Source organism: Dermacentor albipictus, chromosome 1 (assembly GCF_038994185.2).
Source record: "Dermacentor albipictus isolate Rhodes 1998 colony chromosome 1, USDA_Dalb.pri_finalv2, whole genome shotgun sequence".
In the NCBI taxonomy this organism is placed as follows: domain Eukaryota; kingdom Metazoa; phylum Arthropoda; class Arachnida; order Ixodida; family Ixodidae; genus Dermacentor; species Dermacentor albipictus.
This window is the reverse complement of record NC_091821.1, coordinates 243,535,519-243,553,441: the sequence shown is the minus strand read 5'-3', so window position 1 is coordinate 243,553,441 and position 17,923 is coordinate 243,535,519. Positions and strand designations below refer to the sequence as shown.

At 40.4% G+C, this 17,923-nt stretch overlaps 1 protein-coding gene across 1 annotated transcript in view; it reads right to left on the bottom strand.

Annotated features, from left to right (window-relative positions):
- Positions 1–4,236: 4,236 nt before the first annotated feature.
- Positions 4,237–17,923, bottom strand: part of LOC135907952 (titin-like) — a 284,982-nt gene continuing 271,295 nt past the window's right edge. The window contains 6 exon segments of the mRNA XM_070522096.1: positions 4,237–5,005; positions 8,792–8,942; positions 9,919–10,073; positions 10,341–10,664; positions 16,780–16,868; positions 17,169–17,379. Of these exon segments, the coding sequence (XP_070378197.1) occupies positions 4,791–5,005; positions 8,792–8,942; positions 9,919–10,073; positions 10,341–10,664; positions 16,780–16,868; positions 17,169–17,379 (1,145 nt within the window). The 3' untranslated portion in view covers positions 4,237–4,790.

Here is a 17,923-nt window from a genome sequence, read left to right as displayed (position 1 = left end):
CAAAAGAAGCAGTTGTGCAGCCCAGTGAACGGCTTTGCTCACACAGCAAAGTACCGCACAGCTGCTTGCACAGCCACGGTGATAACTCAATGAACCACTCATCAAGCAGCCGTGGTATAGCTCAGCATTGTGGCTGAACCTGGCCAGATGGGCTAGATGGTGCCACTTTCTCATGATGGTGGCACCTGTTTAAATGCCCTGTTTGCATAGAGTTATTACAATAATTATATTAATTCTACGTCTATTTGTATGTTTGCACTACTGTTGATGTTTCATTTATTGCCATGAGCTTTTCAAACCCACATGCTTCTACAGAGGTCCTTCTTGTAGAGACTGCCAAAATGTATACATTTAAATTGCAGACTTGATTAGATAAAAGAAAGGAAAAGCCTGATAATAAGTAGAAATCATTGCAGTGTAGGAAGAAATGTAAGATTTGCTAAACTACCGCTTGACTGTACCTTGCATACCGTGTAAACTGCAGCAGGCAACAGAGTCATGTTTGCAACATATTCCCTTTTCCTTTTTGTGTGCGTGTTTTGTTCTCAAATAGCTAGGGCATAATGTTTAATGTTGTTCGTCATGTTTTTATAGCATTGTGTTAAGCTTTTCTTTTCTGAGAAACCTGTGTGGGTTCTTTTCACGACTACTGTACGGTGGATGACTGTTGGTTGATTTTTTTCTTGCTCGGCAATCTGCTAGCCGCCTAGCTCAGAAGGCAGAAAGATTGTCCCGAAAAGGTTTTTATTCAAGTCTGAACCTTTCTTTCTGAGAAACCTGGATGGACTTCTTATGTAGCTTCATGCTACTTTCAGGTAGATGGCTATTTTCTATTTTAGGACTTTCTCAATGTAGTGGTATATAAAGATTTAGTAAGCTGTAGTCCTTACTCGGCTTCCACTTCAATTACATGGCATACTTCAAGCGTACTTGCAACTTCAGCTTTATTCAGCAAGGAATAACCTTGTTCAGAACTGATGCCGGTAAGCATACTTGAATACATTTTCCAGTGCTTGCTTCTAGGATTTAGGAGCTTTACTTTTCCTTGAGCGCTTCTCATTTCACCAGGTGCTGAGTAGCTGGCCACATCACTCTAAGGGTGATGGTACTGCCTTGCAGATTTGAACTTGCAGATTCTCAAGACTTTTTATAGTTATAACTATCATCACCATGCAATGAAGATGATGTCTGGAGCTAGATAAAGGTACATCATATAACTACATGCAGAAAGGTTGCATACCTTATACAGTGCCATACAGGTTCAGGAACCAAAGGAAAGTCGGTAGACATTAGGAATGGTAAAGCAGTGCAGAAGACATCGACGGAAGGGAGACGCAAGACACACACAGGTGCTGACTCACAACTTTGTTGTATACTTTCTTACACATGCATATACTGTAATATATACCATGGTGTAAATAAACAGAAAAGGCAAGCCAACCAGCCCTTCATGGTAAATCTTCTTGAACCCATGCTGTGGGGGGACGGGGTTTCGGCAAGGAAGTACTACGTATGCTTTGGAGGTCAGGCAAATCCCTCTCCTAATCCCTTTTCAAACAACCTCTTTGCGCTCATCTTTGTCCCTGCACTTCGTGGTTTTGGCTGTTTGTGCATGCGGTGAATAAGCATGACTCATTTGTTGCCTAACAAGCGGGGTTGAATTCCTCTATAGCGGGAATTCCTCTATTTTCCCTCTTACCAATGAGTTTGCGGTAAGAGGGAAAATAGAGGAATTCCAGATCAATCTACAGAACAGGTATTCGGCTTTAGCTCAGGAAGAGGACCTTAGTGTTGAAGCAATGAACGACAATCTTGTGGGCATCATTAAGGAGTGTGCAATGGAAGTCGGTGGTAACTCCGTTAGGCAGGATACGAGTAAACTATCGCAGGAGACGAAAGATCTGATCAAGAAACGCCAATGTATGAAAGCTTCTAACCCTACAGCTAGAATAGAACTGGCAGAACTTTCGAAGTTAATCAACAAGCGTAAGACAGCTGACATAAGGAAGTATAATATGGATAGAATTGAACATGCTCTCAGGAACGGAGGAATCCTAAAAACAGTGAAGAAGAAACTAGGAATTGGCAAGAATCAGATGTATGCGTTAAGAGACAAAGCCGGCAATATCATTACTAATATGGATGAGATAGTTCAAGTGGCTGAGGAGTTCTATAGAGATTTATACAGTACCAGTGACACCCACGACGATAATGGAATAGATAATAGTCTAGAGGAATTCGAAATCCCACAGGTAACGCCGGAAGAAGTAAAGAAAACCTTGGGAGATATGCAAAGAGGGAAGGCAGCTGGGGAGGATCAGGTAACAGCAGATTTGTTGAAGGATGGTGGGCAGATTGTTCTAGAGAAACTGGCCACCCTGTATACGCAATGCCTCATAACGTCGAGCGTACCGGAATCTTGGAAAAACGCCAACATAATCCTAATCCATAAGAAAGGGGACGCCAAAGACTTGAAAAATTATAGACCGATCAGCTTACTGTGCGTTACCTACAAACTATTTACTAAGGTAATCGCAAATAGAATCAGGAACACTCAGACTTCTGTCAAGCAAAAGACCAGGCAGGATTCCGTAAAGGCTACTCAATAATACATCATATTCACACTATCAATCAGGTGATAGAGAAATGTGCGGAATATAACCAACCCTTATATATAGCTTTCATTGATTACGAGAAAGCATTTGATTCTGTCGAAACCTCAGCAGTCATGGAGGCATTACGGAATCAGGGTGTAGACGAGCCGTATGTAAAAATACTGAAAGATATCTATAGCGGCTCCACAGCCACCGTAGTCCTCCATAAAGAAAGCAACGAAATCCCAATACAGAAAGGCGTCAGGCAGGGAGATACGATCTCTCCAATGCTATTCACAGCGTGTTTACAGGAGGTATTCAGAGACCTGGATTGGGAAGAAATGGGGATAAAAGTTAATGGAGAATACCTTCGTAACTTGCGATTCGCTGATGATATTGCCTTGCTTAGTAACTCAGGAGACCAACTGCAATGCATGCTCACTGACCTGGAGAGGCAAAGCAGAAGAGTGGGTCTAAAAATTAATCTGCAGAAAACTAAAGTAATGTTTAACAGTCTCGGAAGAGAACAGCAATTTACAATAGGCAGCGAGGCACTGGAAGTCGTAAGGGAATACATCTACTTAGGTCAGGTAGTGACTGCGGATCCGGATCATGAGACGGAAATAATGAGAAGAATAAGAATGGGCTGGGGTGCGTTTGGCAGGCATTCTCAGATCATGAACAGCAGGTTGCCATTATCCCTCAAGAGAAAAGTGTATAATAGCTGTGTCTTACCAGTACTCACCTACGGGGCAGAAACCTGGAGGCTTACGAAAAGGGTTCTGCTGAAATTGAGGACGACGCAACGAGCTATGGAAAGAAGAATGATGGGTGTAACGTTAAAGGATAAGAAACGAGCAGATTGGGTGAGGGAACAAACTCGAGTTAATGACATCTTAGTTGAAATCAAGAAAAAGAAATGGGCATGGGCAGGCCACGTAATGAGGAGGGAAGATAACCGATGGTCATTAAGAGTTACAGAATGGATTCCAAGAGAAGGGAAGCGTAGCAGAGGGCGGCAGAAAGTTAGGTGGGCGGATGAGATTAAGAAGTTTGCAGGGACGGCATGGCCACAATTAGTACATGACCGGGGTTGGAGAAATATGGGAGAGGCCTTTGCCCTGCAGTGGGCGTAACCAGGCTGATGATGATGATTATGATGAAGCGGGGTTGCTCTTCACACCTTCTGCATTTGTAAGGGCACCATTTCCGGTAGCACAGGAGGTATGAAGAGTAGATGCATGATGCTTTTTTGGGGAATAGCCTTTCTTGCATTTTTGACTTGTCATTGACTATAGATGCATGCTATTGATTATTTTAGAGACTAAAATAAGCTTGTTAAAAAACTTGTTCAGAAGCAAATGTTCAATATACTACATGTCTTAATTGTGTACCAATCCATAGAGGAAATCATATTTTGTGTTTCGTCAAGTTTTAACAAACTTCAAAATCTGTTGTCCTTTATAATATAATATTGGGTTTCATAAACTATTTCAAATTTCACGTAATTCAAGCAAAAGCTCTGACCCTAAAAAGCTCGAATTTGAATTTGTGTTAGTTGACTGGTAGTTTCGTGTACATGTGAGAGAGCAAAAATGAAGATGTGAAATGTCAAGTTTGTATTCAGTAATGTCTCTTCCGATTCGGTAACAACACAACTTTTATTCACAAACAACAAAATTAAACTAACAAACAGTCTTGCACGTCACAATAAAAGACCGTGAAGGTGAAATTGACACAAAATTACAGTCGGGCTAATTTTGAGCCCGTGAGGATTACCGTAGCTTTGTACCAGTTTCAACTTTAAATTGGTGTTACCAAAACAAATAAATCAGCGTTCCTTACATCTTGAATTCATTGAAACAGGCAAGGATACACTGCTTATTTACGCCATTCTGCAAACTGCTGTCATGAGCTGTTTGCAGTCTTTGTATCACAAAATGACTCATTATGTTATTTTCTCTCTTCATATGGTACAAAAATGTCTCCACTTAAGGAAATATACAAGCTTGCGAGGAGAATGTATGATATGTGGTGCACCTTGGTTACGTCACAGCAATGATATGTCACAGTATTAAAGTAACATAACTTTTGTCTTTTTACCCAAATTAATTCTGTGTTTTGAAATTAAGGAGCACATATGTGAATGAAAAGGTGCAGGGTGTATGGACTGAAGGAATAAGTAATGTTCTTATCTTACTTAAAAAGTGTGTCAGCATAATGCCACAACCTGAAGAAATACTCGTTGCGGCTGACCAACACATGTTTGGTGTAACTGTGAAGCAAGGGCTCAACATTGGCTTCTCTTATCCACGATGAAGTTGTCTGGGTTGTGCAGCTGTCCTCAGATGGCTCATCAGGTTTCGCCTTTGGCTTCTTCTCTGGTGAGGCAGCAGCTTGATCTTGAAATCCTGCACAGAGCAATGTGCGAATAGCTTAAATTCACCAGAAACACTGCTTTGTCACACAGGCATCAATGCTGGCAGGTAAATTTAGCTGCAATTTTCCTCATGATACTCATCCTGGTTCTGGTGAGCTCTGTTTCAGAAACCTTACACAAGTGAAAGGCATGCACATTACTTTCAGAAAACAGGTGTTTGTAATCACATGAGAAATGAGAACCAATGTAATAGACACAACACACAACAAGTAGACATAATGAAACTGTACTAATAACTGAACTGCACATGCAAGTGATGGAGGAATGACGAAATTAAAAAGTTATCACAAGTTTGGTAATATCACATGGGAAGTCTTAAAGTGAGTGAGAGGAGAGGCGATTTTTGCCTCTGCTTATAATTGCATCTTTCTTTGAGTCATAGAGTAATTTCTTTCTTATTTCCAGTTAGTGCGTGTTGAAAAGTGGCACTGCCTTTGTGAAGATGAATAGAATGGTGCATCAGTGGGTCCTCTCACATGTGTTCTCTTGAAATATAGTGACACTCATTAGTGCGAGTCGCATTGTGGAAGTGGTTCGAAGGTCACTGTCGTGTTCAGAATGTAAAAAATGCATTAAGCTTTTAAGGCGTGCTCATGTCGTCGCACCACTACTGTAGGCATTCCTTACCACAATGTAGTAGGGAAGGCTAAACTGTCCCATGCCAACAGAAAGACTCAGACCATACAGATTGTGCCTTTAGGAAACACGTGAGCTTGTTGATGACTAAGAAAAAGACAAACAAAATAATGACTTAAGCGGTCGATCACGAGCTATTAGGGTCATAATTTCAATGTTTAACACAGAGTAACCATTTTTGCGGAAACCCTACGCATTTCCAGCATGGCATTGCCATCAGGTCCAGTAATCAGTGTTGTGGGTGTCCGTACACAGTTTTAAGAGACTTTGCAGATATAAAAACTCTGTTTTAAACCTTTTTATGCGCTTTCCAAAGAAACCATGCACATTTAGTGGTAGGGTTTCTATTGTGGTACAAAATAGGAGGTCCTTGAAAAATGGTAGAAAAAGGGTCCATGAAATGTTTTCTTGCCTAAGAGTACCGATTAGACATGAAGAGCATCTCACATGGAATTCTTTCTCAGAAGAATTTTATCACCGTGCACAGCCTTCTTCCTCTTGAACTTTTATTTTGTGTGACAATGGCTATGGGTGTGATGCGTGACCCAGGTGGCGCTGCAGAAACGCCAGTCAGCAGAGCCCTTCATGCCGTGTTTAGTGGTTTTGGGTAGTACAAAACGCGAGGCCCTGCTAGTGACTGCAAGGCACTGCATTATATATGCTTGTCTGAGCTGCGCTGCAGTGGACATTTTAGAGAATTTCTTGCATGGGAGGCTTTGTAGCCTGCTTTCTGTTCAGAAGGAAGTGAAATGCTGAGCCAAATGACACTATGTAGGAGAAGTCGATGCAGTTTTGCTGCGCTGCTGCTTTCAAATATGTATCGTTCAAGTAATACTATGTCAAGCTGCAATAGCACACTTGCAATGTGTGTCTATTCACTTAATGCGCATAAACTCAAAACAATGGCCCCTGAACAATGATGTATTCAATTAATCAAACTAATAAAACAACAAATAAGCCTTTATAGCGTTATCACTGTGACTGAGTGTGACTGATTTTGGTGCGTGTTGACGGTGGCTGCTTTTGTACTGCTGGACACAAACATGCTTATGCGGCGAATGCATATTTCGTGGCAGTGGCCATCGTTGAATTGCTTGATTCTGTCTCCCTAGCCTTTGCGTTCACGTGCAGGAATTTTGCTCATACATGGAGAATGATGCAGCTTTAACTGTTTCATTTGTATGTCATTCATTTGTTTAACAGTAACGTATAATGTGAAAAGAGACCTTTAACAGCACTTTTTAGTACCTACATTCCCCTAGCTTCATGCTGTAACTGGCTGTCTGTACCACGTCAGTCAACTTTGTTTCACTTGTCCTCTCAGCAATATGTTCTGCAGCAGTTACCATTCTGAGCTTTCCTTTATTTACCCGTACCGCTTCACCATAAAAAGTTCTCCCAAGTCCTGTAAATTCCTGTGCATGGCAGTTCTTTAAAGAGAGAATTAAAACAACAGAAAACAGCAACACCCGTGGTTTTAGACACTGGACTGCATTTTTGTTCCAGCTTTTTTGCATGGTTAAGTGAAACACAGGGCGCTCCATCGACAAGATGAAGCACAGCGTACTGTCCGTGATCAAAGGTGCCTTTTCTGTTGGTAAACATCTGAATATAGTAAGAAGTGTAGCCTGAACACGCAAACTAAGCAAGCAAGACAGGCTGTACAGCCTGATGATAGCCTATATCAATATCATCATCATCATCATCATCATCATCATCATCATCATCCTGGTTACGCCCACTGAAGGGCAAAGGCCTCTCCGATACTTCTCCAGCTACCCCGGCCAGTATACCTCAATATGAACTCAATATGAAGAGTTGCGAACCCAGCCAATTTCATCGCTTGCCACCGGGTTGCAGCACGGTGCATTAGAAATTCCAGCGTATCAGGCCCATGTCCCGCCTCCTTGGGCGAACATCATGCGGTTACTCGAATGTTTTCTACTTCCAATTGCTTTGAATTGAGTGTGTTCTTGCACCTCCTTACAATGCAGTTTTTCTATGGGGATGGTAGCCTTAAAATTAAGTTTACGTGCAGCGCAAACATTTTTTACAGCATGAGGCTGCTGCAGTTTACTCCTTGCATACACCTGCAGTACAAGAGGAGTGCAGTATAGCGCTGGTGTCATTCCTGTGTGCCACTTAAGAAAACATCACTGCACCAATGTTCATGTGCGAAACCTTCCACGTCCCATCGGCTGCTGTTGCCACAGTGCAATGGCTTTGTAGCATTTTTTTGCACCCCTCGCCTTCCTTCGTGCAACCTCACAAAGTCTCCACAACTCTTCATTTTGCTCCTTCCCTCACATGTATGCTTTAACAAACATATATCTTTATTACATTTGTGCATTTATGTTCACAGGTACACAAATTACTATGTATATACGCTCTTAAAAATAAATATAAGCTTAATGGAGTGGTATGCTTTATTTATACCTGATGATATTATGTGGGAAGCTAATAAGATCTCTCGCCTGTGTTAAATCACTCACCCAACCCATTCTACGTAGAATGTAAGGAAGCGGCCATAAATGCTGGGAGCAGTACCACTGGCAATCTGTAGTGATTATTTATGCTTTGTTTTCATTTGAAACATCAATGATCTGGCTACAATTTTATCTACCATGGTATCTGCTGCAGCTAATGTCCTGAAATAAAATGTTAAAACATAAGAGTGACCACATTTCTGACGTCAATGAGCACATTTATGGTGGTAAGGAAAAATGAAAGAACTCTATAAAGTGAATTAACACATCAAGCTGGGCGAGTTGGTGACTGAACATATTCCTAGGGGTGGGCAGCGCAACCCGGATAAAGGACAAAAGGAAGTGGCCGATACGAGTACAGACTAACAACTCCCTTTCGCCACTTATAATGGTGAGGTATGCACCTCTCCTCAATGAATGGACATGTAGCCAATGGTAGCACACATTTGAATTGTTTGCACTATTTGAAGTTGGTCATGTGTCGACCAAACTTCTGTAAAAAGTGAAGCACGTAACTGGTGATCAAGTTATGTAATGTCGTGACCATTTAGCTTAATGTCATATATTGCAAATATCACATGACCACAAGTGTCTTTTTTCGTGAATCAAGGTGTTGATGTCAGGAGGGCCGTTACCTGGGGGTCGTAAAATAGTTATGGGCTCTTCCGATTCAAGTGGGTCAGAGAAGCCAACATCGTTTCGAGCCAAGATGCGTACGTGGTACTGCGCCCCTTCCTCGAGGTCTCTGATGTGAAGACGCAGAGTTTCAGCATCGACTTGGCCCACCTAAAATATGAGGAATGTTAAACAGCCAGTCATTAATAATTCAAAGTGATTTCCAAAATAAACTTGGAATGAGATTGTGACAAGAGTGGCTTGTGCACATTTTTCTTCTGCGACATGTGAATGACCTAAAATTGCCTGCAGCTTTACAGGCTGCTATTTCATCAGTAGCTACAAAGGCTGCAGCAATGCTGCAGAAGGAAATTTTAACACATTTTCATGCGTATATAGCTCAATGACCTTCGTGCAGGTTAAGTGGGCGACCATGTAGCAGCCTGCGTATTGGATAAAAAAGCCATGCACGGAAAAATGCACAGTGAACACAGATATGTATTTTTTCCACTTCATGTAGTGGTGCTTGCTTTATTCAGATATTTAAAAAAGCTTCTACAACTACCATACGCAGAATGGCCATAATCTTAGTATTTGCTACAGACCAGGCTCACCTTACCATTTATGCTGGTCCTGAAAACGATTCTACAAATAAAAAATAGTTCTGTGGAAAGGCAGTGATAGATCTGCTGACATCTCTTATTTATGATGAAATATCAATTTAATGAACTATCCAGATCAATAAACAAATAAAAAATCCTTGTGCTGATATCCAGCTCACGCATTTGTATTTCATTTGAACAAAGATAATTTTGAGTTGATTAAGGTTGCAATTTGGGCTTGGTAGTAGTATGTCATCACAAAAGGATTTAAAGTAGCACAATTTGCACACTGACACAGAGCAGGAACAAAACACACATAGCAATAATGTGTACGTCCTGTTTCTCCTTTGTGTCTGTGAGGTAGTTACAATACTTTGAATGCTGTTGTGATAGCATATTGAGAATTTTGAAGTTCACTCATGTGCAGTTCCAAAATTCAAAAAAAGAAAGCATAAGGTATGTGTAATGTAAATCTATGTATAAGGACTGTTGAACAGTTGATCTGCAGTAGTGTACATGTGCAGTCATACCCGATGGGGCCTTACCTCCATCCACATTGTCCGTGATGTGTCCCTGAGTGCTGCAGTGTAGCCGAGAAGCGGAGACCCACCATCCCATTCTGGGCGTCCCCATGAAACATCCATAGAGTTTGGACCAGTTACCAGGATCTCAAGTGGTGCTGTTGGTGGAGTTGGGCGGTCTGCAAAGATGGTGTGATGGGCTATTAAAATGTGGCTATCTTTCTACCTGCATGTGCAAAGGCTACAGTTATGGTCATGAGAAAAAAACCAACTTTTTCAGCATGTATACATGACATTTGTTAGGCAAGCAGTATATTTTTAATTTTTTATTGTCAAATCACTGATAACTTTTGAAGTACTTTTGCAGAACCTAACATTAAGCTACAAACAGCTTATTTTGCTTTCATTTCAGAGCAAAAAGCGCATTTGAAAAATGAAAGACTTACCGGCTGCTGCTGGTAGTGCCTGCCATTCACCACTGTCCTCTAGAGGTGGCCCAGTACCAGCAACATTTTCTGCACGAACTCGGAATCGATGCCTCGTTTTGTCACTCAAGCTCACAACACGATGTGTCATCGTTCCTCCATCCACATTGGCAACTGTCACCCACTTAGGCATGTCAGCAGTTGCCTGGTCCTCACTGAGGTGCTCCACAACATAGGCAATGATGGGAGAGCCTCCGTCAAATGCAGGTGGACTCCATGTGAGTGTTGCAGTTTTGTTCGTTACATCAGAGATGTGTAAGGGGCCAGTGGGTGCATCTGGAGGTTCTGGAAAAAAAATAACAGTCGTAAGATAGGGCGCATTAGCTGTCCATTGATTATCTCCGAGGCAGGACAGGTCGTGAAAAGAGAAAAAGTGATTTGTTGTAAGGATTCTGCGGATTAAGATTTTAGGTAAAAGGTGCATCAAAAATTAAAGAAAAAAGATAATGCAGTTTTCATAATTATGGGACTTTTTATTGTCACCATCATCAGCCTAATAAAGCCTACTACAGGACAAAGACCTCCCCAGAGTTCTCCAAATCAACACTTTCCTTTGTCAGCCAAACTAATTCTATACTTACAAATTTCCTATCTTGTCATATCATAACTCTTGCTGCCCTTGACTGCATTCGCCTTCCCTTGGCACCCACTCTGCTACTACCATTGGTTCCTCCTATCAATTGGAATATCATCTACTACTTGGGTTTGCTCCCTAAATAACCCACAATGCTGCGATTCCATCACTTAAAGGCACCTCTATTGTTTTTTCTACTGTTTGTTGTTCAGTCCATAACTTTATGATTTTTTTAAGTTACATGTTTTATTATCATAGGCTTGTACTTAACAGATTAAAAACCAATTAAAACATCAGTGGCAGATAGCAGAATTTTGCCACTTCAGTTGGATTACTTGAAGGAGTGGATATTACTTGCACAGCAAATCAGAAAGTATACTTAGTGAATTAATTGCATTTTAATAATTAATGTTTAATTTATTTGAGGGCACATGCTAAAATTACAAAGTCGAAGCTGGGCAGTGCTGAAGTCGTGTTCATTTAGTAAATATCTGGAGTCTTGCGTGAGCTTTGCAAAAGATATTCCGGGATGGCTACAAAGTATGTTGTCCTTCAAATGATTATTTTATAAAACTACTCCCTCAAACCTTATGGTACAAAACTAAGTGGAATTCTAATATGTTTCTTGCCAAACTTTAAGTTTTGACATCCTGAGACTGGTGATAGTCTCAGGATTTCTTGTAAATAGACGTGCCTCGAGTACTGATTAGCTTAAAACATGCATTTGCAACATGTGCTTTAAGTTAATTAGAATTTGGGAGTCTTCATGGTAGTTTGCAGCAGTTTCACGAGTTTGTTCGTGGGCAACTATTCTTAAAACTTAAGTAACGTTTTGGCATTGTGCTAATCCTAGTGTGAAAAGCACAGAGGTGATTGTAAACATAAGAGCAACCCATATAATTACTAAATGTGGCTTAGCTGGTATCACATGACCTGGCTGATGAATCATGGCTAGAGATTGGATGTTTATGAAAATTGCTGTTTTAGGCCCTTATAACAGGCACTAAAGCTGTCATTCAAGGCATATATAAGCACTAAATACTTTCCTTTAGGCATGTATAGACTCAATAAATAAGAACTTCCGTTGTGTATCTGAGGATAAATTATGATTTTATAAGGAACACAGCCCACGAGACCCCTGTTTTGTGAAATTCACTTTTTTTGTGATAAAACAGATTGAGGCAAGTTGCGTAGGTTACAAGATTTATCAGAAACTTGTGTGACTGCAAGCCATGAGAAAAGTTGTGAAAGTGGTGACAAACAAGCAACATTACAAGATTTTCAGGTTTCATGTTGCACCTTTTTTTCCCTGAGTATTGGTTTGTATGCAGAAAAAAAAAACAACACTAGACATCCACTGAAGTTATGGGCACATATTCGTACTTCGAAACGTTCGATGCTTCAGTGCCCTCTGCAGTTCCAGAATGTTTGCTGGTGAGAACCTTTGACAGTTCTTTCAGTGCTGAAAACATGAGTTTCGTCCGAGACAGACTTTTTTCACGCAAACTCTATCATGCAGCAACAGGTCCATTGGGGATGGTGGCAAACCTTTGCTGAATGTCCAAAATGAGCCCAAGATTCCAACTCAGAGTTGCGCCCGAGCATTCAAATTTTTTGATGACGTCGTCTAAAAACGTGAAGTGAGTGCACTAGTATGCTAAGTTACCTTCAAGTGTATTGTCACAGAGCACAGTTTGAGTCCTTCTCCGAACGATGGTCTCGTCTGTTGCAAAGCTGTTATGAACAGCCATTACACTGTCAAAGTGTTTGTGGTAATAATCAACTGTTTTCAGCCAAGCCGCCAGAGGGTGATAACATTATAAATAAAAAAGTCGACAGGAACACTTACGGCTGCTTATGTGTGGGAATGTGAAAGCAGTATAGTGACTTGGGCGAAATGTTTTCATTTGATGTTGTCAACATCAAAAGAGCAAGTGATGCATGGGAATCAGCGTGCTCATTTGATTCACTCACGACGTTGTGCCGAGAGTCCATCGAAGTAGACGCAGCACCAATGAAATCCGAAGAGCAAGTTACGTGCAGGAGGCATTGCACTCATTTTATATACTCATGATGTGGTGCGACCTCCTCCCCACTGGCTGCGCCGTCACGTGCCCAATGACACATGCACTAGGCCACACCTTTAGTCAGCCAGATGGCAGCGATGCCATGTGTGCAACGACGCACGTACTAGGCACACCTTTAGTCAGCCTGAACCGCGGAGCCACCGTGGTGTCGGGAAAGCGTGCTCATCTCGTACCCCGGAGGCTCGGGCTCGATTCCCACCCAGAACGAAATGTACCAAATTTTCTTTTCAAAGCCATTAATTTACTTTGTTTACAAAAACCTCCCTGACAAATTTGATGCCAGTCTGAGCATCTTTGACGTGTTTTTACTCTTTGCACCGTCAGCCATTTTTGGTACCCGTTTGGTCACACCGCCGGCAATGGTGCCGGATTTTCCCGTAATTGGGCATATAATGCTTTCGCATTAACATGAGGCTACAACAAAGCAGGTAAAAGGGCATTTTAGGCTCTGAAAGTTAAGTATAGGCACCAACATTGAAAAAAGTATTTATAGGCACAATAAAAGTGCCACTAGAATGTCTCTAGACCCATAATTTGTGCTTATGTTTTAAACAGGCACAATAAAGACATAAAGGGAAAATAGGCATTTTGCCTAAAGTTCCAATCTCTAACCATTACATCAGGGTGGCATTCTATGTGCACTTATATAGAGCTGCCAGAAGAAACAAACATGCTACAGAGCCATTCTTAGAAACCTGATATGCTCAAAGAATGCAAGAAGATAAAAGGGAAACATGGTGCAAGGTGGTAAATGTCAAGTGTTTCAAGGGCACATATGAAATCACATGCGACTTTTTGTGCAGGAATATGACTAACACGTATGACCTTTCCAACAATCATACATAAAATGAATTGCAGTGCTTTCATTAAAACACGTTGGCGGGCTAGTTGGTTAGAATCCATGGTATAGTGTAGAAGCGCGACTGAACGAGGACGTAGAACGAGGACGTGTCTGTGTATCTGTTTCTTTCTATGGCCTCGTTCAGTCGCGCTTCTACACTCTACCATGGAGTGCTTTCATACCATACTGCTTCAGTCAGTTCAGGTCTGCCGAAAGTGACGTTTCACATAGGTTTACATTTTTTCTACGTTTAAAATAATCTTCCAGTCCCTTAAAAAAGAAGTGGCAGTGATCTTAACTATTTCATCCATGTTATACGGGCCGTGTTCTGTACTTTCAAATCATAACAATTTAGTCTGCCAAAGACAGCTGTGACATGCGATGACCAAGTGAAAAAAAAGGATTTGTAGCATTAATAGTAAACAAAAACATGGAATGTCCTTGGCCAGTTTTCAAAGTTATGAAGTTACAACCAGCAGTGACATATCCCTTTGAATAGGTGAGGAATCGAAAGCTGAGAGAGAAGACAATGCTCCAGGCTTTCCGCTTCATCGTTTGTGGCTTTTGTGTTTTCAGTATAACTAAAGTGAGAGTAGATTACAATTATTTTTATAATATACGTAAGGCCGCTTTCTAAGCTCTTTTAAAATGTTTGTGCATATGTTTCTTCAATAGTATTTAATTAGGTTTAATTATTGCTTTATATGTATGCTTGAGATAGTAATGAAATGAAACATTGTGTTAATGGCAGAAAATTATCCACTCTGTGCAGGATGAGAAACACTGTGCTCGTGAGAGCATCTCACTTTTTTTAGTTATAATTGATACAGTTGGTTCACTTGTGAGGTTTGCTCAGAAAGTTTCTGAAAGATGTTTTGTTGCACTCTGTACAGTTCCCTTGTGAATGTAATAATAGGATCTAGCAATTCTGCAATAAAAAAAATAATATGTCTGAAGTGCTTAGAATTTGAAATACTGCACTTCTCTGCTTAGTGAATTTTTCTTGATGTCAGTAGTCAGATTGGCAACTTTTGCAAGAACTTTTAGTTTGCAAAATGAAAAGGAGCATCGTGGAAGTAATTCCAGATAAGGAGGTTGGGGAATAAAAGCCATTGATGTTTGTTGGCTTTTTTGTCAGCAGTAATTTGCGAGCAGCAATACTATGACAATGCAACAACCAGCATTCCTCTCATCAAGCGTGTTATCTTCCCTTTCTTACTGCTGCTAGAATGCATTTTATTATGTCCAGATAGCTTTCCTTGTTCACATTCTTTCTCTTAGAAACTAATTGCAAATGACACCTTCAGACCTCATATAAGATAGCTTAATGTTCTTCCTCAATGGTTAGTATGTCCTAGAGAAAATAACTGTTTGGATTTAATGTGTAGCTGAATGAAAATGCTTTCAACTTTTAATGCATCAATGAAAAAAAATTCCTGAACTTTCAATTCACTCAAAACTCAATACAAATCCACTGTCCTTTAAACTTTCTCATTGCAACTGGCAAAGAAAAATCACTAAGTTATAACTTCTGTTTAAATTAATGCAATGCAAGAGCAAATATAGATTAGCAATTTTCGGTGGACAGTACATAAGCCACGTTGTTAGAGGTCCATGCAAATTGTCACAAGGTTCAGTTATTGGTTGACAAATAATTTTAAATGTTCATTAACTTTCCAGACAAACCTTATGCCACAAAGTTGATTGTCACACAGGCCTCGTTCATCACACCAGGGGTCACACCATAGATAAATATATTAGCGATACTTTAATTTTTCCATGCTATGGCATCGAGCATGATGCTTCACTGGAGGCACTCAGCATCTACTGAAAGCGATGTACCTCCGGAAGTGACGTACGTCCATATTCGGCCCAGAGTATGGCTCCAGAATAACCACAACAAATGGACTTTTGACGAAGGCAGAAAATTTAACAAAACGGTAATGCCAATTGCTGTCTCCAGCACTGCTGCTGTATTATTTGGAGAAGACGTGAGCATATGTGAGTGCTCTGATGGAGACCATTGACTTTAGGAACTTCATTTAGCTGACTGCAGATGACATGCTCATAGTCATTAGCAACAGTTCAAATATCTTATTTATACTAATTGTATCTGTGACAAATTGCAAGTTTTTGCATATTGTGTAAAGTCACTTCTGACTGATACCTTTGTTCAATTCTCGACTGCATTTTTTTCACCCAGGGTTGTGAAGTACTTAACACGCAATCTGGCATGCTGCACGCATTGCACTGCAGAACTGAAAGCATTAAGATAGTAGAGCACCTGAGCATTAACTAGAGAATAAAAAGGATATGTGCTTGAGTACAATGAAAACAAGTGAATATATAAAATTGGTAACTATCATTTCTGTGGACTTGGTGAAAAGTGAAGCAGAATCACAGGCAGCTAACCACTTACTTTGCCACACATTTTGCCTTTCTTATTGCATTTTGGGGAAGCTGACAAAAAAGGGGGGGAATGCTTAAATGTGCTACGCACAGTGCACTAACTTGTAAGTTAAATGCAAGGAAGTTAGGATAGAAAATGAACCTGCAAAAGAGAGTATCACTGTCCTGTGTGATGGAGGGTGGAGTTCGTAGTAAGGAGCTTGTGTGTTTGCTGTATGAATTTGTGAGTCCACACCTTTCATTCTGTCTCAGACAGAGCACCAATGCTTGTATCAAGACTGACATTGCTATGAGTTCATAATAATGAGCACCACATTTTCACCTATTACACAAGTCTAGATTCTATGTGGCAATGCAGGCAATGTCTTTGTATTAAATGCTACAATAATCTAGTAGTTAATATTCAGCTATTGAATGTGTGTTTTAAGTGACAATTTAATGTTTAACAATGTAATTATAGTACTGTGATGGTGAAAGATTATCACTTACGTATTTGGGCATGGACTGTTATTGGCTCGTCACTTGTAAGTGGTGGACTGCTGCCAATTTCATTGCGACATGTAACTCGGAAGATATACCTGAAAGGGATCAATGCATTAGTCATGTAATAAGTTTCCATCACATTTATTTTTGTTATTGTTTGTGACACTTTAAATACTTGCGAGAAAATTTGCTAAATTCATTGAGAAAAATAATGAGAGAATTACACATTTTTCTCAGTGGATTTTAGTGGAAAAGTATTGTAAATCTCCCCAAAACAATCCTGGTCATTTTGCGACGTATTGCAAAGTTTATTTTTTAGGGTTCCACTTACATGCTTATGATGTCATGCACTTAAAAGACATGATAGTCTGTTATGTGTCCTGAGAGATACTCACGCATTGTCTGATTTGAGGTTCGAAACTTCCATGGACAAACTCTCTGTTGTCCCAACTTTAATCCAGGCCTTCTTAGAGGCCTCACGTTTTTCAACTGTATATTCAATTATAGGGCGTCCACCATCAGACAGTGGCTCCTGCCATGTCAATACCAATGAATTGTCCGTCATCTTTGCAGTCTTCAGTGGCCCTTCTGGTGCAGATGGTTTATCTTTGAAACCAAAGTGAAGATCATTAAAACCATTGGCAATGGAAGTATTCTTGAGCAGAGGAAGCGACCATAGTAAAGGAAATACCTTAAAAGGCTATGTATAGACACTGATTTAAGTAAATTCAACTGCTGGATTGTATCGGTGTTAAAAAAATAATGCCATGTACAACAAGATATTATAATGCAGACTAGAACATACTTTGCACTCATTTAGAGACTGAGCTGTCATAATTACTGTACAAATCTAGGGCAGTACACATAAGTATATGTAGTCTTTCAGTTAATTATCTGCCACTTTGATTTGAATGTACCGCTTTTACATGTACCGTGCAAAATGGTACTCGTATCACTAAAGATACTGCCACCTACAGTGACGCTACATGGGCCACTTATCACACGAAATCTATTCTATCAGAAACATGGTTAATATGACTGACATACTACATCACAGACATGAATGGCTTCACAGCATTGAAAAGGAACAACAGAAACAGCGTGTATAGGAAAAACACAGAGAGACATACATCGGTACTAATTTCAGTGC